The 25,397-nt window shown below is 38.2% G+C and overlaps 1 protein-coding gene across 1 annotated transcript in view; it reads right to left on the minus strand.

The window, feature by feature from the left end:
- OTOGL (otogelin like) overlaps positions 1 to 25,397 on the minus strand; it is a 154,454-nt gene that overhangs the window by 31,325 nt on the left and 97,732 nt on the right. Inside the window, exons 34-45 of the mRNA XM_003783387.1 lie at positions 24,285 to 24,402; positions 20,035 to 20,114; positions 19,656 to 19,724; positions 17,466 to 17,539; positions 15,016 to 15,193; positions 14,619 to 14,761; positions 14,195 to 14,218; positions 14,003 to 14,095; positions 12,474 to 12,663; positions 8,021 to 8,235; positions 4,884 to 5,025; positions 3,154 to 3,339 (exon numbers count right to left, since the gene is read on the minus strand). Of these exons, the coding sequence (XP_003783435.1) occupies positions 3,154 to 3,339; positions 4,884 to 5,025; positions 8,021 to 8,235; positions 12,474 to 12,663; positions 14,003 to 14,095; positions 14,195 to 14,218; positions 14,619 to 14,761; positions 15,016 to 15,193; positions 17,466 to 17,539; positions 19,656 to 19,724; positions 20,035 to 20,114; positions 24,285 to 24,402 (1,512 nt within the window). The remainder of the gene's footprint in view (positions 1 to 3,153; positions 3,340 to 4,883; positions 5,026 to 8,020; positions 8,236 to 12,473; positions 12,664 to 14,002; positions 14,096 to 14,194; positions 14,219 to 14,618; positions 14,762 to 15,015; positions 15,194 to 17,465; positions 17,540 to 19,655; positions 19,725 to 20,034; positions 20,115 to 24,284; positions 24,403 to 25,397) is intronic.

A 25,397-nucleotide genomic window follows, 5' to 3' on the forward strand; every position in this document is an offset into this window, starting at 1 on the left:
AAAAAAAAAAAAAAAAGAATACATTACATAGAAAGAGATCCACTTTTGCAAACTCAGGTATTAATGAGCACCAAAGAAATGCTTCCCCATGTGTCCCTCTTTGGAGTCAACCATTCTCCAAAGTTCAAATTACACTTTATCAGCTGCTCCTAGTCCTGCTAGTTACCTAAACCTGTGGTCCCCAATCTCTGGGTCACAGACCAGCACAGAGTTACCCCTCCATGGCCTATATCAGTCTGTGGCCTGTTGAGAACTGGGCCACCCAGTAAGAGGTCAGCAGCAGATGAGATAGGGAGTGAAGCTTTATCTGTGTTTGCTGATGCTCCCAGTGGCTTGTATCACTGCTTGAGCTTTGCCTCCTGTGAGATCAGCAGGAGTAGTAGATTCTCAGAGGAGTCAGAGCCCTACCATAAACTGCTCATGCCAGGGACCTAGGTTATGGGCTACTTATAAGAAGCTAATGCCTCATGATCTGAGATGGACATATAATGCACTTGAATTATAGGCAAAAGGCCTATATGCCTCTGGCCAAAAAAGCTTTTTGAAAGAGACCAGTAAAAAGACTTTGTGCAGACAGACTTGTGAGAAATGGAGGCAGAATCCCATATGTCCCGGTTGGTTGCGGGCCTAAAAACCCTCTCACCTCAGGTCAGCCTGGTCGGTTGCAGGCGTAAAACTCCCCTGACTTAATGCCCACATGGGAGCGGAGGTTTGCAAACAAATTTCTGTATGCCCTATAAGTTTCTTAATTATGCCTTGTTTTAAAAATCAAAGTAACTGCCTCCAAATTGCAAGGTCAGTAGGACAGACTTTCAAACTGTCTCTTTCCTCCATAGCCTTAGGCTTTATCAGATAAGAATGAAAGAAGTAATGGCTAACAACATGTTCTCCATTAAGTTATGTTAAGCCAGGTCATGTTGAAAGAGTTATGCTTAAAGGTCTATGGTGGATGGATTATCAGATTACCAGGGAGGAGCTACTTACAAGGTGGGTAGTCACAAAATGTTTAAACGGATTAATGAAGTCATCAGTGTCCAATGCGCATGTGCCGAGGGAAGTCATTGATGTGCAGTGTGCATGTCCAGAGGGATTGTAATGAATATCAATGAGGTCACTGATGTATAGTGCGCATGTACAAGATTGACTATATAAACTGACAGTAAATAAAGAAAGCTCAGGTGGCACCTATGGCTCAAAGGAGTAGGGTGCCAGCCCCATATGCCAGAGGTGGCAGGTTCAAACCCAGTCCTAAAAAAAAAAAAAAAAAAAAAAAAAAAAAAAAGATCGACATTATCAAACCACTCATAACCTGAGCCCAGAAATAAATCAAGCCAATGTGTTTTGATTTCAGACAGCAACACACTCCAGCAATACACGACACGTCACAAATTATTCTTTATCTGGTTTCTCTTTTCTTTCATCGCCTATCAGTTTATGATTTTCTTTAACAGAAGTTTTTATATAGAAAAATATGGAAAATATTTTTCTTTTTACAACCATCTGTAAATTTTCAGGTCCTCTTCTAAAAGATGACCTACGAATTATTGCTGATACATTTTAACTCCTGTCACTATAGTATATTGATCTCAAACAAACTCAGAAAAGTAAAAATGTTTTATTTCAATGTATTATGGGGGTATAAATATTTTTGGTTACATGGATCACATTTACAACCCTTAAGTTATGGCTGTGAGTGTGCCAGTCACACAGCTCATGATCATTGTACCAGCAATGTAAATTTAAACCAGTTTTAAAATAGTAACTACTAAAAACAAGTGGTATTAGAAAGCGAAGTAGTCCCTACCTCCCAGTAACATTTATGTTATATGAAAATTCAAAATATTTTGGCTTTCACATCTAAAACTGGAAAGTAGGCAATCCAGCAAAATATCCCCTTTTAACTATTAGTTTTACCTAAAAGTTTCATGTTATGATAACTATATCCCTCTAATAGTATTGTAAGTAATGATAAAGGTAACACAGTTATGACCACATACTCAGCCTCCAAGGAACTCCACTTATACTATGTGCCAGCAAACCAAACCTCACAGGTCTCTAGAGAACAAGCTTGTTTCTGAGACGATATATGCTTTTCACTTCTAGTTGTCTTTTCCTTTAATTTTAGCTAATTCTGTGTTTGGACGAGCACTTAGCTGTTATTTTCTCAGTTCTGCCCACAAGGGAAGCAAAGCATCAGAATAAAATGGTTGGAAAACAAACTCGGAAATAGCCAATGTTCCCTCCTAGTGTCTTAGTCCATTGTGTTGCTGTTGGAGAATATGGAAGACTGGATAATTTATAAAGAAAAGAGGATCATGAGGATTATCGAGCTCACAGTTCAGCAAGCTGGGATTCACGAGGGCAGCATCTGCCGGGCTTCTGCTGAGGGCTTCCTACTGTGTCACAGCAGGGCAGGTCGAAGGGGAGGTGGACGTGTGCAAAACAGGACCACACATGAGGATGAACCTCCCTTTATAAAAACCTGCTCAGGTGGGCACTAACCCATTTCTATGAGCACTAATCCTGCCTGATGAGGGCTGGAACTCACTCACCATCATGAGCCGGCACTGATCTACCTGTAAAGGCAAAGCCCCATGATCACAACACCTCCCACTAGGCCCCATCTCCCAACACCGCTGCCTGAGGAGCAGGCCTCAGTGTGAGTTTTGGTGGGAACAAACCACATCTAAATCACAGCAGCCAGACAACGACCCTGTCTGTCATTTCTCAAGGTGCTGTGTTAAAGTCAACATGCTTTTCAGTATGTCAGGTACTGCATGCTAACTTTATGGGGTAAGTACCATTATGCTCCTCATTTTACAGAGGCATAACCTCAGACTCCAGCAATAAAGGTGAGCCCCTAATGGGTCAAGTAGCTGGAATTTGAATTCAGTCCACAGTCCATAGTCTTAATTTGGCCGTGCTCTTTTCCAGTTATTATAGGCATAAGTAAAGATTAAAATACTTTAATCTTTTACTTTGTTAACCTCAATTGAAATCACATTAAAATCAAACTACACACAAACTCATTTCCTTTCCGACACGTAGGCTATCTTTGATCCATCTTTCTTAGCACGTCTCTCTAATATCAAAAAGCTTTTATTGTTTCGTGTGCTGAATCCCTGAGAAGTCATTTTGTCCTCTGCTTCTTACCACACTCTCCCTCTGGAATGCACCGGGTTGCATGTGGCCTGTGAAGGATAGTTCCACTCTCGCACACACAGTCTTCTCTTAAATTGAAACATGAAGAGTGTCCATAGAACCATTTGTTCAGGCACGTTCTTGCTTCACAAGGTCGCACACAGGGTTGATACTCCTTCCCTTCTGGGCAACTCAGAGCTATGAATGATACAGGGCACAATTTGAAGAATAAAAGTAACCTATTTACATTCCAGTGAAAGAAATAAATGTCAGATTCCTTTCTGAAAATGAATTTTGCACATTTTCATCTCTTCAGAGTCCATTTTCCATTTATGATGTAAACATAAATCAAAAAGAAAACCATTGGGCAGTGCCTCTGGCTCAGCGGGTGGGGCACTGGCCCCATATACCAAGGGTGGCGGGTTCAAACCCAGCCCTGGCCAAACTGCAACAAAAACAAAGTCAGGCATTGTGGTGGGTGCCTGAAGTCCCAGCTACTCTACTTGGGAGGCTGAGGCAAGAGAATCACCTAAGTCCAAGAGTAGGAGGTTGCTGTGAGCTCTGACACCATAGCACTCTACTGTGGGTGATAAAGTAAAAAGAAAGAAAACCATCAATGGGTATTCTTGTCTCTAAAAAAAAAAAGAAAACCATCAATGGGCATTTTTGAGCATTTCCCAGATGTCCACCTAGCATTAGGTGTTATGGTGGGAAAATCTCATCAGATTTATATCAAATAAATACGACTGATAGGCAGCCCAAGTTTGGTTAGTACAGATAGAGTGAACTATTATGAAATTGTTGCTTTAGGCAGTGAGAAGAAATAACAACAACATTTCTAAATAAACATAAAAATATGCTTCAAATATATAACCAAGTCATAAAAAAGAAAAAATGTTCTATGTTTAAACTTAATCTTTTATTGTCAAAAGAAAATACTACTGGTGAGTGGTTTCTAAGTGATATTTTAGAGAATTCTTAAGCTTATACTGTTAAAAAAAAAGTCATACTGAGGGCAGCGCCTGTGGCTCAAAGGAGTAGGGCGCCAGCCCCATATACCAGAGGTGCCAGGTTCAAACCCAGCCCCGGCCAAAACAAAAACAAAAAACAAAAAAACAGTCATACTGCTCATGCCTGTTGTCCCAGCACTGTGGGAGGCTGAGGCGGGTGGATCACCTGTGCTCAGAGGTTCGAGATCAGCATGAGCCAGAGTGAGAGCCAGAGTGAGACCCCGTCTCTACCAAAAATTGCCGGGCGTTCTGGTAGGCACCTATAATCCCAGAAGAAAAAAAAGTCAGACTGTTAAAAAATGAATACTCAGCTGTTGGGCATATAAATTGGTACAATCTCACTGAAGAACAATTTCACATTGTCTAGTGGAGTTGGAGATGGCATTCATTCCCAAAGAATCAGCAATGCTGTCCACATGGTGATCGCCAGTGGAGGAGGAGGTAGTGGAAGACCAGAGAAGACGTACAGAGAGTGCCACGTGTAACTGTTTATTTCTGAAGTTGCGTGATATACCAGGTTTTGTGGAATGTTATTCTTTCGCACGTATGTTAAGCTTACTAAGTTAATTTGTGAAAAGAAGTAAAAGGACAAAGAAAGAAAGAAATGGATGTAAAGAAATGGAATGTTACCTAGTGGTTGAAAGACGTTACTTGCTTGATAGTTACTTACGACAGTACTCAGGTGTTTGATAGTTACTTACGACAGTACTCAGGTGTTTGATAGTTACTTACGACAGTACTCAGGTGTCCTCCACGGAATGCAGAGGTCAAAATTGTTGCAAAGAGCCACATAGGCAGCAAGTGCATCACATTCGTAGTTCCAAAAATAGGTATAATTGATCCACATCTTTTCACAAAAGTCCTTTGGTGAAACCTAGAAATACATTTTGCCTTGAAATGAGTTATATTGTTATATTTCTCTGCAGGCCATTACGTAAGACATTTGGAGAATCAAAGGGTACCAAGTCAATATGCAATATAGTTCCTTTCAGACCTTAAGTTTTCAAAAATTCTTAATATTAGATTTTACTCTGAATGCACATGTTAAATGAGATAAATATTATATGCAATGATACACACAAATCTTTCTTATCATGATGGAAAAGAAACAGAATATAAGGGGTTTAACAAAAAGTGTATTTCTGATAGATTTGGCTTACAATTGTCTTTTCTATATGCTGAATAAGGGTTTGGTCTATTATAAAATTGAAAGCTCTGTAATGAAAGACAACATCACTCATTAAATAATGTTATAAATGTTTCTCAAGTAAATTGTACTAATATTGAATATTGGTCACATATTCTATAAAATTTGGCATACTTTATTATTTGAGTCTCATTTTCCCTACATAATATGTTCCATTTTCATCTAAAAACATCTGCAATCTAAATAGTTCAACATATAACTTAATATTTATTTCACTTTTCTCTCCATTCATTTGACACACACATACTAAGCATCTACATTCAGATGTTAAATTTTGACACAAATCAAAGTATCAGGTAAAAAATATTTACTACTTTTTAATAGCATCATTTTTCAAAGGTCTATATCCACAGAAACCAACATTCTAGCACTGTCATAAAAATAGACACATAGGCCAGTGGGCTAGAATAGGGAGTTTAGAAAGAACTCTATACATTTATAATCAGCAGATTTTCAACAAAGGAACCAATAATATAAAATAGAGAAAAGACAATCTCTTCAATAAACAGTGCTGGGAAAACCAGATATACATATGCTGGTTGTAGATATGTATGTCTACATATGATAGTAGACACTTATATTATATACAAAAAACAACTCACATGGGATAAAAGACTTAAATATAAGACACAGAACTAACTATAAAACTAACCAGAAGAGGGGCAGTGACTGTGGCTTAGTGGGTAGGGTACCGGCCCCATATACCAAGGGTGGCAGGTTCGAAACCAGCTCCAGCCAAACTGCAACAAAAAAATAGCCGGGTGCTGTGGCAGGCGCCTGTAGTCCCAGCTACTTGGGAGGGTGAGGCAAGAGGATCGTCTAAACCCAAGAGCTAGAGGTTGCTGTGAGCTGTGACACCACAGCACTCTACCAAGGGCAATGAAGCAAGACTCTGTCTCTAAAATAAAATAAAATAACCAGAAGAAAAGATAGATGAAAAGTTCCAAGACATGAGTCTGGGAAATGACTTTTTGGAATTGAACCCAAAAGATAGGCAACAAAAGCAACAATAGACAAATCAGATTATATGAAGCTAAAAAGCTTCCATATAGCAAAAGAAACAATCAAGAGAATGAAGAAAAATGGTCAAAAACATCTGCAACTATACATTTGATAAGGAGTTAACATCCAAAATATGTAAAGAATTCCAACAACTCAACAGCAAACAAAACAAATAGCCCAATTTAAAAAATGTAAAAAGAGACTCAATAGAAATTTATCTCCCCCCCCAAAAAAGATACACAAATAGCTAGCAGGTATATGAAGAAAAGATTTTGGAAACAAAATAAACCCACAATGAGATGTCACCTCATACCCGTTAAAATGCCTATTACCAAAAGGACAAAGCAAAACAGTGATTAATGAGGATGTAGAGACATGGGGATCCCTTCACGCCACTGGTGAGAACGTTAGCATAGTCATGGAAAGAAGCCTCTCAAAAAATTAAACACAGAACCATCATATGATTCAGCAATCCTACTACATTACACATATGCAAAGGAAATGAAATCATGTCAGAGAGAGACGTGTCCTCTCAGGTTCACTGCAGCGTTATTCACTATAGCCAAATTATGGACTCAACCGAAGTGTCCACCAATGGATGAATGGATAAAGAAAATATGCTAAATACACACAATGAAGTAGTATTCAGCCATAAAAAAGAATAAAGTCCTTTCATTTGTGACAATACAAATGAATCTAGAGAACACTGCATTACATGAAATAAGCCAGGCTCACAGGAAGATAATTACCACATGATTATTTGTAGTGTTGGGGAGGATGTGTGTAGGTTATATATAAAAACTGCACCATTTTATACCAGGGACTTGAGCCTCTGTGGATTTTGCTACCTGCAGAGGTCCTGAAACCTGCAGGTACTGAGAAGAGACTGCATTGTTTTCTCTGACTAGACGCCCTCTTTCCTTCTACTGTCCTGGGAAACTCATCCTTGTGAATAATTCAAAGGTCTCAATCTCCATGAAGTCTTCTCCAAACTTGGATTCCCATGCACTCCCACATATTGTGATGTATCTGTTCACAAGTTTGCCTTCCTACTTATATTCTCAAGGGCAGGGAGAGGTTTTCATTCATCTTTGTAACACAGTACTGAGTACACACCAGATGTTTACTAACTTTTAGTCAAGTGATTCATGAAATACCATATTTGTCCTTTGTCCCTAGCTATGGATCATTTTTAATGATGTAGATTATTTAAAATATCTGCTAACCACTTAACCTGAGAAAGTTAGAGACTAATAAAGACCAATTAAATTGAATATGTGACAGATTCTACTACAATTACACACCCACAAGACCAGGATCATAAGTAATAGATTAAGGCCTCACTGCCTGGGCTTCTATGCTGGGTCATCAAGCGGCATTGTCTCTTTCGCCTAGAGGTATTTATTGACAGGACAGAATTTCATTTTTTATGGAAGCCATAGATATAATTCTAACAAAACACAGGGAAAAAAATAAAATTAACCTGCCTGTCTCTGTCAGTCTATAAAAAATTAAGTAATTCTGAATTTCAAAGCAGATGGCCAAAAGTTTGGGGTTTGTTCTTCTTGGTAGAACATTCTAGCAAGAACAATAATCTACTGACTTTTACTCTTAACAAGGCTAACATGGCAGTTCTAATCTATGGAAGCTTCCAACTTACTTTATCATGGCATGGGATGAAAACGCTTCTGTTTAACAGCTCAATGCATTGACTGCAATCATGCTCAGTACAATTTCTAACAGGTCTTCTCATTGTTACTTCAAATGATTTTTCAATTTCCCAGCTCTCGATAAATAATTCTATGTCTTCCATATTTGTAATGACTGTGCCATTCTGCATCCTTAGATCATCATCAGGATCTTCATTGCAAATTCCTTAAAAGAATATATGACAGAAAGAAAAAAAAATCCACTTAAACCAAGTGTAGCCAACACAACTAAACCAGCTTCATAGTTGGTTTTAATTGATTCAAAGTGAATGAATTATCTACTAAATGAGGTAACAAATTTATGTGTCCTTTAACATGGATAGAATTTTTTAAATTATGTGCTTGACTCTTTGATTATATATATATAATAAAATATATATATATATAAAAATATATAATAATATAATAATATATATATATATAAGGTAGTATATATATAACTACCTTAACCAGATGAGAAGGAAGAATAACCTAGAGGTCAAGATACATGAAGAGATCATGGAAGATTAAGACAGAGATGTTGCTCTCTTACAACTCTTCCATTATTACCACCATACCCTAACTTCAGAACTATTTTTTAAGCCTGGCAAGGTACTCCCTAGAATAGTGGACATTTGGTGATTGACCCCTAGGCTTCCATTCCCCAGGAAAAACTCTTCCTGACAACGTTACATTTTACCTTTTAGGAAAGACCACTGCCCTATCACTTAGTACATGACACCATTCCAGGAAAAGGCCTTAATTGGCATAAAGGTAAGCCTTACTCCCTTGCATTAGCAACTACCATAGGCATTCCAGGCATAAACCAGCCATCTCATAGCACTCGTCTGGACTCATACATTCATTTAACTTTAGGACACCTCTTGCCAAGCTCAAGACATGAACTAGACACGCTAGGGCACAGATAACATCCCTGCGTTGGGATGACGTGACTTGTTGATGGCTTTGATGCTTTGACTTGCTGTACTATATAGCCTCTAGCTTCCTTGAGGAAGACCAGAACTGAAGATGAATTTAGTCTTCAACCAGAGTAGTGTGGAGGCAAGAGAAATACAGAGAAATTACACCAGGATCCTGATCATACTTTACCTGAATCTTATCCTACACTAATAATTTATATCCTACACTACACTAATCCTACACTAATAATCTTATCCTACACTACATAATTTTTTTTTAATTTCCAAGACTCAAGGCTATAAAATATGTGAGTTAAAATTTTCTTTACTTGAATCTTATCCTACACTAATAATCTTATCCTATCCTACACTTATTCTACACTAATAATCTTATCCTACACTACATAATTTTTATTTAATTTCCAAGACTCTAGGCTATAAAATATATGAATTAAAATTTTCTTCAAGCCACAAATCTTAACCTCCAAACAGGCATATCAGGATGAACAATGGCTCCTACTGCCTCAGATGCCACACTCTTGTAAATACAAGGTCTGACGATGAAGCTCATGAACTCATTCTAGAAAGAGTGCTACATACTTCAGTACTGAATATCACTTTGACCACCTTTGAAGTATTCCCCTTGGGAAGCTATGTACCAATGCCAGTGCCTAGTATACCTTTCAACGCAATTTTGCAACTCCTTTTCTGAAATGGCCATCAGAGCTGTCATCCTATTCTCATTGATGTTCTGAATGTCATCAAAATGTCTTCTTGTCAGTATTTTCTTTGTCTTTAGATAAAGAACAAAGTCATTGGGGGCCAGAACAGTAAGCAGGGAGGGTACACCAATACAGCTATTTGTTTACTGGCTAAAAACTCCCTCATAGATGGGGCCAATGTAAGCTGGTGCATTGTCATGATGCAAGAGCCATGAATTATTGGTGACAAGTTCAGGTTTTTTTGTTACACAGCCTTGTCACCAGTTCCAAATAGTAAACCTGGTTAACTGTCTATCCAATTGGTATAAACTCATAACAAACAATCCTGATATCAAAAACGGTTAGCAACATTGCTTTGACTCTTGATTTGGACTGAAGGGACATTTTTCATCATGAAGAACTGGCCAACTTCCACTGAGTACTTTGACGCTTTGTTGCAGGGTCATACCAGCACACCATGTTTTATCACATAATAATATGGCCCAAGACATTGTCTTGCCTCTCCAAAAGGTCTTAGCAAATTTCAGCTCTTCTTTGCTTTTGTTCATCAATGAGCTCCTTCCAGGCCACTTTCTCATGCCAAGATTTTCAGTTAAGATTTTTCTGCTTCTTTATCGATACTCATTTGGTCTACTATGCTTCTCAGAGTCAGCTGACACCTCTGACACATAATTTGACAACATTTTGCAATGTTTTTGTCAGTTCTGCTCATTAGCGGCCTGCCTTACTTCTCTTTGTCAGTGACGCTTTCTCCCCCCTCAGAAAAATGTTTAATTGATTTGTACACTGCTATTTTCTTCATGGCCTTATCCCCATAAACTTGAACTAACATTTTCTTGTCTTCTTTTCTACTCTTCCCAAGTTTAATAAGAAATTTAAAGTTTGTTCATTGCTCTAATTCAAACCCAGACATTCTGGCAACAGCACACAAAAAACAACAATAATGAAGGTCATTTAGCAGGACCCTGGCCCACGTCAGCATGAACATAAGTGTGAAACACTGATCTACAGAGTAGATCAGTTGTTTATACAGTGCTGCCAACATAAGCACATGATGGCAAGTTGCAAATACAATTGCACTGAACTCAACTGAAAAAAGTTTTAAAACTAAAGGTAAGTGAACTATACTGTAAAGTAGCTATTTTTTTAAGTACAAACTCCTCTGAAGAAAGATAATTGTTATAAAAAATATGTTTTCATAAGAACTCTAGCGTCCTCTCCTGTAGGCTTCATAGTGATGTGTAGAATATGATATCAATATATTCCTCCCATTCTAGTATCCGTGATCAGTTTGGGTCAAAATTTTATTGACTACAAACTTATCAGATAGTACCCAGCCAGTAATCCCAGCAATACCCAAATTTCCCTTTAACATATCACCCTTATTCCACTGATTAGGTCATGGAATTTAAGGGGTGACCTTGGTTACCAAGAAAGTGATCCTTGATCACTTAGCTAAGAATCAAGTTAGCAGAGTGGCTATCTACATAAAGTAAGAACTTGCAGCAAAGAAAGGGGGAAAAACATGAAAATCAACCAGGAAATTACTGAGAAGTAGTAAATCATAGAAGAATAAGTGTAATCCCAAAGTTTCTAAGTTGAGAGTCAATAATAACTATTAATTTATTAAGTATATTCAGTAATACCTACATGGCATTTCCACATAATAAACTTAACTTATCACAAAAGTTTGTGCTATGTCTACCATATTCTACATAGGCAAGAAAATTTGTAAACCTTTTGAGAAAACGTATCACTAAATGTTTACATTTTTAAAGAAGAAATGTAGGTATTTCATGTCTTTTGTTGAAGGCAATGAGTGAATCTTATTCAAGCATAAGTGTCATACACAAAAGGTGATTCATAAACTTTTTACTCAATTTAGTGAGGTTAAAATTAGTATTTTTTTCTAAACTAACATTTCCTGATTGTGCACATTAAGTGATATATTAAGGGTTTTACACTAACTTTCACATGTAATCCTAACAACAATCTTAAAAGTTGATGTTAACTGTCCTCACTTTGAAGATGAACAAACTAATGTTTTCTTGAGAGCAGAGAACAATGAAGGGATTAGCTCATGTTCAACTCTCCAGCAGATACCAGAACCTGTATTCTTTTTATTTTGTTAAGGACCTACAAATATTCCCAGTTTGTTTCCTTTGATTTAAAACTCTTTATATGTCTACCTAATGTATTACAATATTAAACCTAGCTATAAAGGTATATCTGGGCTGTACACTTCATAATAAAACTAAGATAAATATTCAGAACAACTTACCTGATTTCAAGCTTTTTAAAAAATAAGGAGGGAGCAAAGATTGTTAACCCTTTAAACTCTCCATGCCTCATTTATATCACTTACAAATTGAAATAATACTAGTATCTACTTATTAGGCCTTGTTAGAATTAAGTGAGTTAAAATATGTAAAATTATGCCTGATACTTCATTAATGTTTACTAAAGTTGAGCCAATAGAAAGAGTATCCTAGTATTAGTGGTAAGCATACATTTCCATAAAATAATCCACATTGAACTGTTATTTCCTGCTTCTTAGCCTATTTATTTATTTATTTATTGCAGTTTTTGGCCGGGGCTGGGTTTGAACCCACCACCTCCAGCATATGGGGCCAGCACCCTACTCCTTTGAGCCACAGGCACCACCATCCTATTTATTGAAAGCCATTGCTTCCTTCAGTATTTACATGGGAAGGAGCAAAATGGTACAGTGCAAACACAGAAAAAACTCTAGAAGAAATCAGTATTTAAAGAGCAGTGCTCACCACAAAGTCCTTCCGTATAGGATGACAAGTTAAATTGGGAGCTAAAATGAATATCCAAGATTCCTGTAAGATGAGCCCACTTTATGATTAGTCCAGCTGGAGTAGTAATCACATACATTGAACCAGAATCTTCTATAGACAGTGCCTGACTTGAAAAGGGCAAAGGCACAACAACAGAATCCACTTCCACCTAAAATAACATGACGACGCTTGTTAGGAAAACGTGCATTTAAACATACACTCGTCAAAACTAGGAAAATACAAAACACGCCATTTCTTCTGATTTAATAGAAATTACATTTTTAATTTTCAAAAATTTATTTCTCTGCTACTTCTGCCGCAACTTCCCTCAAAGCTCTTTTATTGTTCCTTGTCTGTGTCTTGCCATAGTCAATATTTCTACCACGTATTATTGTTAATACCAAGGTGGGCAGTCCAAGGATTATACTCTGAAGAACAGTCCTTAAGAACGTTTATGACATGGAATCGCAAGCTATAACTAGCAGTAAATTTCCCAATGTTACACTTCACTAACCACTTAATTTCTTATCTTTATATCTTGCTCATGCTGTTTTCCTATGGCTGAAACATTCTTCTTTTCCTCTTTCCTCTTTCTATTCATTCTTTAAGATTTACCTTAAGTGTCATCTTCTCCAAATAGACCTATTTGAAACTCCTATTGACTGCATTAAGTGAGCCTTCTCTATACCTCCATGATTTCTTGGTCATCATTCTATCACTGTACTTCCCTCACATTTATGCAGATGTAACTACAAGCTACTTAAAATCAAGACTTATATTGTTTCATTGGGTAAATACTCACTGAATTTTTTTAAATAATTACTTGTTAACTAAATACAGTACATGACCAGTGAATGACCAGGGATGAGTTCCTCTGAGGCCAAAAGTAAGCCCTCCCACCCCAACGCTCAAAACAACGGCAGAGACCAGGTTTAAATTTATTTCCCACCTACTTCCCGCAAGTATTTCAACCTCATCGAAATCAAAGGTGTAAACAAATTCTATCATCCAAAGAAGGACCCAGTCATATATTTTAAGTTTTAATTAATTAAAACTTTTAAAACTTTATTATGATGTAGGCTTATTTTAATATTATTTTCAGACTAGAATCTGCAGACCAAAAAATTAGTGGTGTTAACACTTCAAAACTGGTCCTTCTGCTGTTCTTTCATGAGTGTTCATTCTGGTATTCTTGGCTAGTACCTTTTCAACAGTCTGATACACTTTGTTTACATAATTTTCACTCTGTCTGATTGGAAGAATGGACATTAACTCTGGCACAAAGAAGGGTGGCCACTCATATGCCAGAGGGTGTCAGCATGCTTAACAGAAATATTTACCACAGTCAGCACATTGTTGAGGGAAAAGTATAATATTAAGAAGCACATTAGATATAACAATGAAGCTCCACTGATATGTTCGATTTACCCTTTTCTTGGAAATAATTGTGTTTCTTATCTTCATCTAATGTTTTTAACATCTAATAATTTTTTACTTTGTGTTCTTACCTTTCTGGCTAACCGATTGACAAGTATTTTATCTGTAGATGTTGTGACATTTAATTTTTTAAAACAAAGTCCAGAGATCCTTCCTGAGGAAGCCTTAATTTGAAAAAAAAAAAAATTAAAAGACTTTATGGAGTTAAACATAAGTCTAGTGATAAACAGAATAAACTTACTAAACACTTTGCAAATACTCACCAGCTTTTTAAATGAGTTTCCATTCTGAAAAAAAAAACAAAAGAATGAAAAAATAACCCTTTTAAAAGAAATGTATTACTTGTCTTTTAAAAATATATTTAGAATAATATTATATGCCTCTAAACATATTCACATGAAATTTTTTTTGGTTTAAGTACTAGAGGATTAATCTCAGTGAGTTCTTGAGCTCCTTTCTACTCTGAGAATCCCTGGTATTACAATATGCATCAGCTACAGGTTTATGTAGAAATAACTAATTGTGATGGATGTGTTAGTTCAATGTAAACATTTCACATTGTATACCAAAGCAGTACACTGAACCCCATAAATGCATCAATGTACAAAGTTATGATTTAATAAAAAATAATAATAATAAAAGAAACAAATAAAAAAAAACTACAAAAAAAAATGGATTATGACCTACCTGATTCGTGGAACATTTGTCAAGATGAGCAACTATAATTTCCCCAGGAATTCTTACTAGTATGTAAGAAGCCATACTATACAAGGCTGCGTTGTTCCCGTCAAATGTAATAATGCTCAGTTCTGACAATATGGAACACCGGCCTAAAAAATTATTGGAGACCAGATTTAGTCTACTAACCATTTCTACTTTTAGTAAAAAAAAAAAAAAAAAATCTTAAATTAGCCTTTTTGTTTGATAAGAAGCAACTCTAAAAGTTACACACCAAGAACCAAAATGTAAATCAAAGCAAAGAACCTCAAAACAATAACTTTGACTTGATGAGGTCATAACTTCAAGAAAATAACCACTTCCCCTGATTAAAAAAGTGATCACTACTGAGGACGTGCAAACTTACAAGGACATTCCCACTCAGGGCAGCAGATATCCATGTTCACTTGAACCGGCCTTCCTCGGAAGCCACAGTCAGGCATTTCCAAGTCCTTCGGACAATTAAGAGACCAGTTGTACAACTTCCATTCCATATTGAGGCATATATATTGGCTACAATTGTAAACAGGATCAAACTGTTGAGGCTGTTAATAAAAAGAAGAAAATTAGTGGGCTTGTCTCATTTTCAAGTAGTTAAACATTCACATTGCTAAAGTGCATATGGCTTAAATACAGAACATTTTGAAAGATAGAGCATTAACATTTCACTACTTCTTGTTGATGTACAGTCTGTACTCGGTAAAGGTAACTTAACCTTTACCTTAAAATTGATTTTATATTAGAATTAGCCTTATACTCAGACATATGAACAAAACAAAGTCTTCTAAATTCTCCAGATTAGCACTTTGCAACCAGACTTATGCAATAGCAGCTGACTTTTCATATGATGTTGTGTATTGCTGGTATATGTAAAATCCGTTAATATCAGTTTAAAAATTACAACTTAATCCTGCCCATGAATATTCATAAATTACATCAGTTTGACATCACCCAGGTTATGAATGAGATGGGTTCTTCATTCGTAGGGTTTGTTCCTAAGTTGAATTTATATGTAAATTGAAACAGGTATATTTACCTATTGCCTTTCTGTGGATAAGTGTTGGATGTTTGTGACTCATGAACTGCCAGTATTATTATAAATTAATTCTAATATATGGCTCAAAACCTCCAGACAAACCAATAAGTAGGTAAATCTTAAGACTTTTCAAAATGTGTAAATCACATTTTTTTCTTTTCTTGGATTCCAGATCATCTATTTCGCCAGTTTCACTGGTTGATATTTTTTGCACATTAGTTATCTTCTTTCAACCTATTAAAGTTGTGGTGGGCCTCTCCATTTCCTGTTTACACTCACTCCTTTGTGATCTTATCTAGTCTCATAACTTTAAAGACCATTTATCCCCTGAGAATCTCCAAACTTTTATCTTACTTGACCTCTGTCCCATACTCCATACATGTCCAGCAGAGCTTTATATCCATAGACTTTTGATGTCCATGAGCCACTCAGACTTTACGTGGCAACACAGAACTCATGATTAGCTACCTGAAACCTTCACTTCCCACAATTTCTCCCTGCTGGCTAACGCTGACCCTTCACTTGTGCAAGGCAAAAATCTTAGAATCATTAATGCTTCTCATTCATTCACATCTCACATCTAATCCTTCAACACATCCTGTGGACTCTACCTTCAAAATACATCTTGGATCGAGGCGTTTCTCACCATCTCCACTGCTATCACCTGGGACAGACCCTCATCTGTTGCCTTGTTATCATGTGTTGCCTAAATTCTTACAATAGCCTCCTAACTGGTTCTATTGTTTCTTTACACCTTATGGGCAGAACAGCAGGCAAAAATAATCCTGAAGCAATCACACAGGCACAGACACACATATACACACGCATGCACGCTCACACAGTCTTTATAATGATCTACAAAACCTTCCATAATCTATTTCCTACTCTTTTATTTCTACCTTAACTAACGGTCTCCTTGTTATCTTCTATTCTTTTAACAGGAACATTCTTGCCCCAGGGCCTTTGCACTTGCTGGTGCCTCTGCATGAAACCTAATATTGCTCTGGTTTCAGGGCTTTCTCTGCATTATTTACTCTCTCCGTGTCTTCAGATTGTTTTATTCTAAAGCCACCTACCTTATCAATGAATGATTTCTGACCACCTTATCGAAAATAGTTTTTTTTTTCTCTCCTGAGCAGCACCTCCTAACATTTTATATAACCTAGGGTTTATTTTGTTTATTGGCAACCTCAGAAACACCAACAGAATGAAAACTCCAGAAAAGCAGAGGTTTTTTTTTTCTTGCTTTAATGTTTCTTCCATGATACCTGACTAGTGCCAGCTCAGAAATGTTGCTAAATCAGTATTGGTTGTGTAAATAATTAATGAGAATAGTGGCATATTTGAAGGAAGAAGGTACCTGTTCAAGTTTCCATGGAGAAAGCTACTAACTCAAGGAGCCAAAGACTTTTATCTTTTTGCTCACTAGTGTGCCTTTATCACCTTGCACCGTGCCTGACATAGAGTAGCTGCTGCATGAATATTTTATCAAAGCTTGATTTACAGAGAAGCCCACCCTAGGGAACTCTTTATTAGGAAATCACACCTAAGATCTTACTTCAGTTTTATTTGTTTTTCTTAACGTGACTAGAGGTTAACTAACCAGAGTCGTTTAAGAAAACACGCGTGATGCAGTGTAGCACATATTTTTTTATTATCCTTTAGCAAAGATCGACTAGACCGGAGGGCAAAGAAGTTTTGAAGTATTGGGATAATGACAGAAACTTGAGTGGATGATATAGAGAAATTACAAGTAACAAGAAGAGGCTGCCCAGTCATACCTCACATTCCAAACCTGTGGTTGGCGTCAGCATGTCAAACACAGTGATCTCTGATGGAGTGATCATCTCTGGACCTGGTGAAATGAAGGTGCAATCCCCATTACTAGCAGGGAAACCTACCACCTATGGAAGTCACATGTGACAGAAACCGTGCCAAGAAATTTTATATCGATGATTGGTTCCTCCCCAGAATCCTTTGAAAGAGATAATAAAACTATTGCGGTTTTATAGATAAGGAAACTAGTAAGACTGGCAAGTGGCAGAGGCAGAATCCACAGTCCAGAAGGCTGATTCCAGAGCTCTGGCCTTTAATCACCACTCTATAAACACTTCACTGTGGCGTCAACACGATTGTCTGAACAGGCAAAAATACCAATGGTATCACTAAAGATTCCTCAGGACTTAGAAATTTTGTTGTATTTTTAAATAACTTGTGCGGTTGACTCCTTTACCTTGGCGAATGCCTAGAACGTGTCCCTTGTAAACAGAGTAGCTAATGCTACAAATCTCCTGAGAAGCTCAGCTGGAGGGTGTGGTGCAGGAGAGACCCAGGGAAAGGAAGATGTGATTGGTAAACACAGCCGTGAGGCACTTCCTGAAGGTTTTCGTCAGTACTAGAGAGATTTCTAAAATATTCTGTCTGATGAACTATAGAGAAGATAAGATGAAGAGCTGACCTTGGCACTAGCTGTAATTTCATCCTCTATTGCTGATAGTGTTAAAAAAAAATCTATAGAGGTTTTCTGTTGCTGCTCTACAAACAGTTACCACAAATTTTGTGGCTAAAAACAACATTAATTTATTATCTTGCTGTTCTGGAGTTCAATGTGGCCATTCCACAATGTACACACAGTTCAAAGCAATGTGCTATACACAGTAAATGTATATAATTATTATTTGCTTATTTAAATAAGTGATTAAATATTTTTTTAAAGTCCTAAAATCAAGATATCAATGCTCTGAGGGAAAATCTGATTTTTGTGTCTTCTAGCTTCTGTGGAGTCCCTGAACTGGCCTCCTGGTCCCTTTCTTCCTCTTCAAACCCACAGCAATGATGCCAACACTTCACGACGCAAAAGCAATCCCCCATCCCTACGGGGATGACAACACCTCTCTCACAGGGCTCTTATAAAACTTACAGGTATGTCAAGAACTTAGTGCAATGCTTAGCACATAAGGATTCGATAAATTGTGGCTAATAAGATAAATAGTGGTATAAGTACAGTTGCAATGAGGCTACTATTGGCTCAAAAATTTTCAAATCTCATTCCATGGACCCCCTGTGACTGCCCCTTTTCCATTCCCTCTCTTGGTGCAATTCCCCTCGCACTGCATATTCAAGACACACTGACCTGCTTGATGTCCCTTCCTGTGACATGACTCTCACTTCCAGCTATGCTCACGTGCTGGCCCGTCCTCCCGGCCCAGCCAACTCTGAGCTCCCCTACCCTTCTGAAATCGCACCTCCAAAACACGTACAACGCCTTTCCTGCAGGCTGCTTGCACTGAGCCCTGCAGTCATGTTACAAAGGCCTCCTGACTGTTTGCTGTTTGGGGACAGGAGCTCTACTTCTTACCTTGCATCCCCACTGAGGGCCAGGACACTGCCTGACACAACCCATGTTCCACTAAAGCTTGTCAAATAAATTGAAAGAATAAACGTCTGAAATTTATTTCAGCAAGGTTCACACTTTCCTAAATTCTAATACCTGGAGAAATAACACACTGAGTTTGTCAAGCCTCACTATGAGAGGACTGATTACATCCTTTGCTGAGGCGAGTCTCAAAGTGCAGGAGGGGTGAGAGAATGGGAGCCCAGAGGCTTCCAGAGCCTGGGACACAAGTCAAAACGGAGGCGCTAACGGAACCCTGGGCTTACAGCTGCATCTCATTAGAACCCAGTCAGTCATTGAAGATTAAAGCAGGGTGTAGTACGACCTGATTTCTAGATTTAGGTTCTAGCTTTTAGATGTGAGGAAGGTCCTAGTAATCTATCCTACCTAAAGAGGTGGACATATATAAAAGCTGGCTAGAAAATGTGGCATATTGAGTCAGCAAAGAGCTAGTTGATGGAGCAGAAGTGACTTCTGGGTTTCCTAGTCAATAAGACAGTACTAATAATAGGAGCTGTGATCAGTGTCAGATTTGATTCTGTAACGGTGATGTTACAGTCTAACATTGTAACAGTACCTGTAAACGCGGGTACAGACGGCTTCTCCGGTGGCATTAATTCTGGTTCTGTGGGAATCAGAGGTATGCCTACAAAGAAACAAAGATTTCCTTTCTTAATCTGTGGGTGCTTGAAGTGAGACACGTATAATTCATACAGAGGTCTTTGCTTGAAGGAAAACATTTGGGGAAAGAAAACACAGGAGCAATGAGAGGGAAGATTTATGTGATTTAGAAAGTAATTAAGACAAAAACCCAACTATAGCAGGGATATGGAAAAGGAATCTCATGAGAGTTTATTATCTGCCTAAAGCTTCTGTTTGCAACCACTTGCCACACAGGGGAAAAAATATGCAAGTGTTTCATTTTTCAGAGTGAATTAAGGAAGATTCCCACTTACAGTCTTCCGGATAAACACATTTGAGGGTGACCTCGTCAAGGATCATAGTTCTAGGGCAGTAGGGCAAGCATCCTTCAACCCTTTACATGGAAACAGAAAAAGGAAAAAAGTTAAAATACAAAAAAAAGAAAATGCATTGAACATATACAACTGAGATATATTCCTCCTAAAATTCTTCTATCCCCTCATCGGCTACCACTCCAACCTGCTTTATTTCATAAAATCATAAGCTAGTGGATGATAAGGGAATATCATTATGAATAATGCAGATAGAATTTGAAAGCAGAACTCTCAAACTACACACTACGGGCTGCACACCCAGGCCATGTTCTACACACTGCGGAAATGCAGAAGTATGTTTATTGAGGGTTTAATCTATATTTGTTACATGATCACCTCCCACTCCTATAATCCCTTTGTGTCCAGGCTGATTGCCCTGCTCTTGGACTATCCTTGCCGTGAGGATGTTTGTAGAACAAAGCCAACATCTTCAGTGGCCCTCCTTGCCTATTATTAAATCCTGAACTCATTGAAAAGATATTAGGGACCTCAAGGTAGAAGAAATGGTGGTGTGATATGGTTACAGCTCTTGATAACGGGGAGAGAGAGGAGCAGAAACTACAGTTCTCAAGAGTATTGAGGCCTATGCCCAACTTTGTGGCAGTGCCTGGGAGGACATGGTTGTTTACAAGGCTTGTTTCATGTCCCAGGATGTCTGGCCTGGGTAAGAATCCTCAGTCCTTGTAAAGCACAGAAATCAAAAGCGGGTATCAAATCTCAAGAAGCCATGTGGTAGGCCAAAGACAGGAGGGACCACCAGAATTCTTCTCTTCTAGAGGAACGATGACAAAATAAAGGCGAAGATTGCATTTTCCTCTTGTCATATCAGCACTCAGAATCCAATTTATTCTAATTCAAAGGAAATAAACAATCTTTGGGGTATTATCATGTCTAATTAGGACATAGTAATTCATACGTACTACAGAGAATTAACGCAAATATTGTATAAAAAGCTTATTTCTCTGTCTCTATTGTACCCTAGTACTTGTTAACAATATTTAAAAATCTATCCAACGGCTTCATCTGTAAAGAATAGAATTTGAAAATAGAATTAGAATTTATACTAAAAATGTCCAGAACCTCTTTTCCTTCAGGATGGAAACAAACTAACTTAATGCTAGAGGTAAGTGCTGCCACCAGAGGGCGCCTGTTCATAGAGGCAAGTCCAGGCATCACCTTTTATAAATCCCATAAATGCATTAATGTACACAGCTATGATTTAATTTTTTAAAAAAGCTAATTTCCATTTGGAGAGATCACTTCTGAGGTTTATCTTAAAGGGGTACAAGTGAATCTTTCTAAGAGTAGAATGTGAACGTTTTAAAACAATAACTGAGAAAATGACATGAAGGCTGTGTTGACCAGTTTGATGGAAGTATTTCGACTGCATGTGAAAACCCCACACTGTACCCCAGAAGTGCATTAATGTACATAGTTACCATTCAATGAAAAAAAAAGAAAAAAAAGCTAATTTCCCTCTTAACTTTATGAGGTTTGATGAGACACATTTAGCCATATCTTCACAAATGAGTTTTTTCCACATAAACAGTTTAGCTTATATAGCCCAGTGTTTATTTCATAAGATGAATTTGAATAATAAAACTGTAACCAGTACATGATATTTCTATTCTACTCTGAACTTTATGAAGTGAGAGAAAAACAACTACAGTTAGTAGATCACTAAAAGACAAAGGCTAGTCAGCCATCATCAAATTAAGTCAACCCTTTTTATGTGATGTAATTATTTCACAGTTGTTTTACGCAAGTCAAAAGCACAGCTATCCTCTTAAAATACTTTTTGAAAAAAACTGCTAACTCTTTCCTTTAAAACACCATCCTTGTCACACATAGCATGTTTCTCTTTATTGTTCCATACAGCTGGTGATCTACTCAGCTTCTGATACATGTAAGGCTCAGATACAGAACTATTCTCATAATAGGTATATTGTGTAACAGGAATAACTGTACTTGGATACATGTTCCAGAGTAGGCTACTCGGCATCTTCTCTCATTTTCACTAGATATTTTTATTTTTAACACTTGCTACCTGCCAGAAAGCACAATCACGTATAACCAGGGTGGTGGTTCTGTTGGGACATGGGGGAGGGGCACAGAAGCATGTGAAAGGCCCAGCCCAGTACCGGAGTCTCCTTTTCAGGGCTGCAAGAACCAGGAGCAATAATAATTAGGCACCTTGGCCCAGAGGAAGTAAACCGGAGGTAGAAGTGAAGGAAGACGCGAGAAGCAGCATGGTGGGGGCGAGGTTTCCTCCTGAGTCTCCTCTCGGCATCCCAACCACACCGCAAGAGAGCCGTGGGGGCAGCTACGGACCAATAAAGTGGAAGGGTTGAAGATCTGGTTTCTGCCACCTCGGAGGCTGGTTACACCATTAGAAGTACTAAACTAGCCAGAGGCCCCTCAGAATCCATCTCAGCGTCCCCCCTGTGCCCAGCCCCCCGTGCCCGATGCCTCCCTCCTTCCTTCCTTCCCAGTGTCCTCCCCACTGCCTGGCTGCTTGCTGGGGCCTCTGCAGGGGGCCTCACCCCTGATGACTAGCAGAAGAGACAAGAAATAGATTTGTGAACATGAGAAGATGATTCTCTTTTAAAAGTTCCCCCTACAATGGATCCATTTCTTGGTTCTCCTTTATAGCAAACTATTTTTTAAAAGAAAGAGAAAAATGGTTTATATTCTATCTCGATTTTGTCTCCTCCTATCCCCCAGGTTACTAAATCCAAAGAACAATTTCCATTCTCGATTTAAAATCCTCAAGACCAAATTCCTGCCATTTCCTCCAAGCTGCTCCTCCTAACATCTTCCTATCTCGGTAGATAGCGACCCAGTCCTTCATTAAACCAAATTATTTGAAATCGCTGATATTTGGCCAGTTTGCACTACAAAAATGGCAACTTCATGTGGTTTCACACTTCCTGATTTCTGAGGCTGAAACTGAGGCCCTTAACTCCTCTTTCTCTCATAACTGACATTAATCTGCTCACTTCTCATAACTCCAGGGCCACCAGCCTCATCAAACCCCCTTTATCTCTTGTATTACTAGACCATTTGCCCTGACCTTCCTCTTCCCAAAGTTCATTCCCAATACAGCAGCCTGAGTAGACGTTTTAAAATAGAAACCTGATCACAACCCTCCTCTGCCTAAAATACACCTGGGTTACCCATCTTGCTCAGGGTAAAAGGCCCCATCCTTACAACAGCCTGCAAGGCCTTATACGATGATTATACTTAAACTTATACTATGATTTTCTGTCTCATCTGCTAATTTTCTCAATTTGTATATTTTGCTCCAATTTATGGCCTCCTTGCTTATCCTCAAACACACCAAACACATTTCCACACCAGGCCCTCCGTGCTGTTCTTACACTGAAAGACTCTTCCTAGATGTCCCCTTGGCAGGTCCCTAACTCCCTCTGGATGTCTGACCAGACGTCAGGGTGCTCCGATCTGACCATGAAGGCTAATGCGTGTGCACACACACACACACACACACGTGCGCGCGCACACACACACGTGCGCACACGCACACACACACACACAAACACACACATGCATGCCTGCTCTGTCTTTTCATCTTCCTTAATGTTTCCCCTTATCACATATCACCATCTAAATGCTGCATTACCTGTTTATGTTCATATTTGTCTATTTTCTGCTCGACCCAACACTATGTGAGCCCCATTAGGGCGGGTCCTTGCTCATTTTCTTCTGTACTGTGTCCCTTGCAGCAAGAAGAATTCCAGTCACACAACAGACCCCCAGTAACTATTTCTTGATTCAAATAAAATATATTAATGAGTGAGTATATTGCAAACACAAATTGTTCTCTTTTTTTTTTGAGACAGAGTCTCAAGCCTGGCACTCTCAGGCACTCAAGCTACAGTGCCGTGGCATCAGCTCCCAGCAACCTCTTGGGAGGATGGGCTCAGGCAATCTTTGTGGCTTAGTTCTTTCTATTTTTAGTAGAGATAGGATCTTGCTTTTTGCTCAGACTGGTTTTGAACTTATGAGCTCAAGCAATCCACCTGCCTCTGCCTCCCAGAGTGCTAGGATTACAGGTGTGAGTCACTGTGGCTGACCACAAATTGTTCTTGAGAATGGCTATTTTGAAACCCCCTCCAAAAAATTTACTGAAAACACAAGCTGTAAATGCCAATTTATTAGTAAACACTTACGGTGGAAGAAATTTACAGGCTAGGGCTTCAGGGTCACTGCACGTTTTAAAACAGGGGGTGGCACAAGGTTCATACTTCCATTCACACATCCTCCTGTAAGGCACGGCTGCCTGGAGTTCTGGGGGAAGAAAAAGTTGTGTTCATTTTTAATTCACAGCTTGAAAAACTAGCCATTTATGGCATGAACCTTCCTGGGGTTTGACTCCTTTTGGGCCATAATGCTGTGAAAAGACAGACCTTAAGAAAAAAGCATTATAATCAGTTGGTGGTCACATTTTATACTTAGGTTAAATCTGTAAACTAAGTCTATTTTCCAATTACTTTTTTAAAAGGGTTGGAGAAGGTTAAAGATACTTCAAAATCTTTGCTTCTTCCTTTTTCTGTGTTTAGTGGGTTTTCACTAATCTTCACATCATAATAGTATCAAACACTTAGTTTGAAATTTTACTTTTTGCAAAGTACTTTTTTAGCCATTACTCTATTTTATTCTGCCCATTGGTCTATTTTATCCTGCAACAACCCTGTTGAGTAGGAATTATTTTTTAACTTATAAATGAAGAAATTAAGGCTTGGAGCAGCCAAATGTTTTGCCAAATTCAAACAATTAGGAAAACAGCAAGACCAAACACATTTCGTGTCCTCAAATCTAGTGAGGACGTGCCATCATTATTCTACTCACAAACCTTAGCACATTGCCTTGTACCTGATAAATATTTCTGAATACAAAAAGATAAATGGATAGATGTGAATGATACAAGCTCATTCTTGAAGATCTTTCTCCTGCAAACTCTGCTTACATCCCCCCTTTTCCACTGTATAGACAAGTCTGCTTCTGTAGTAACTCAAGGCTATCTCTGAACAAGAGACTCTATAAGGATAAAAGTCAGGAAGCAGGTATGTTTGTTGTACTTTGGATACATAATTCAATTCCAAAGGCAAGGAAAATAATCTTTTTGGAAAGTAAAAGTAACTATGCCTCTCAAGATTAAAGTAACAACAAAACATGAGTTATTGGGCTCATGGATCCTGAGCTAGGATTGGTTCCAAGACCAGAGTAGACCCTTAGAGTTCCCTAAGTTTAGGAAACCCACAAAGATCAGTTTCTGAAATTCA

Source organism: Otolemur garnettii, unplaced genomic scaffold, assembly GCF_000181295.1.
Source record: "Otolemur garnettii isolate 467f Iridium unplaced genomic scaffold, OtoGar3 scaffold00007, whole genome shotgun sequence".
Classification (NCBI taxonomy): Eukaryota; Metazoa; Chordata; class Mammalia; order Primates; family Galagidae; genus Otolemur; species Otolemur garnettii.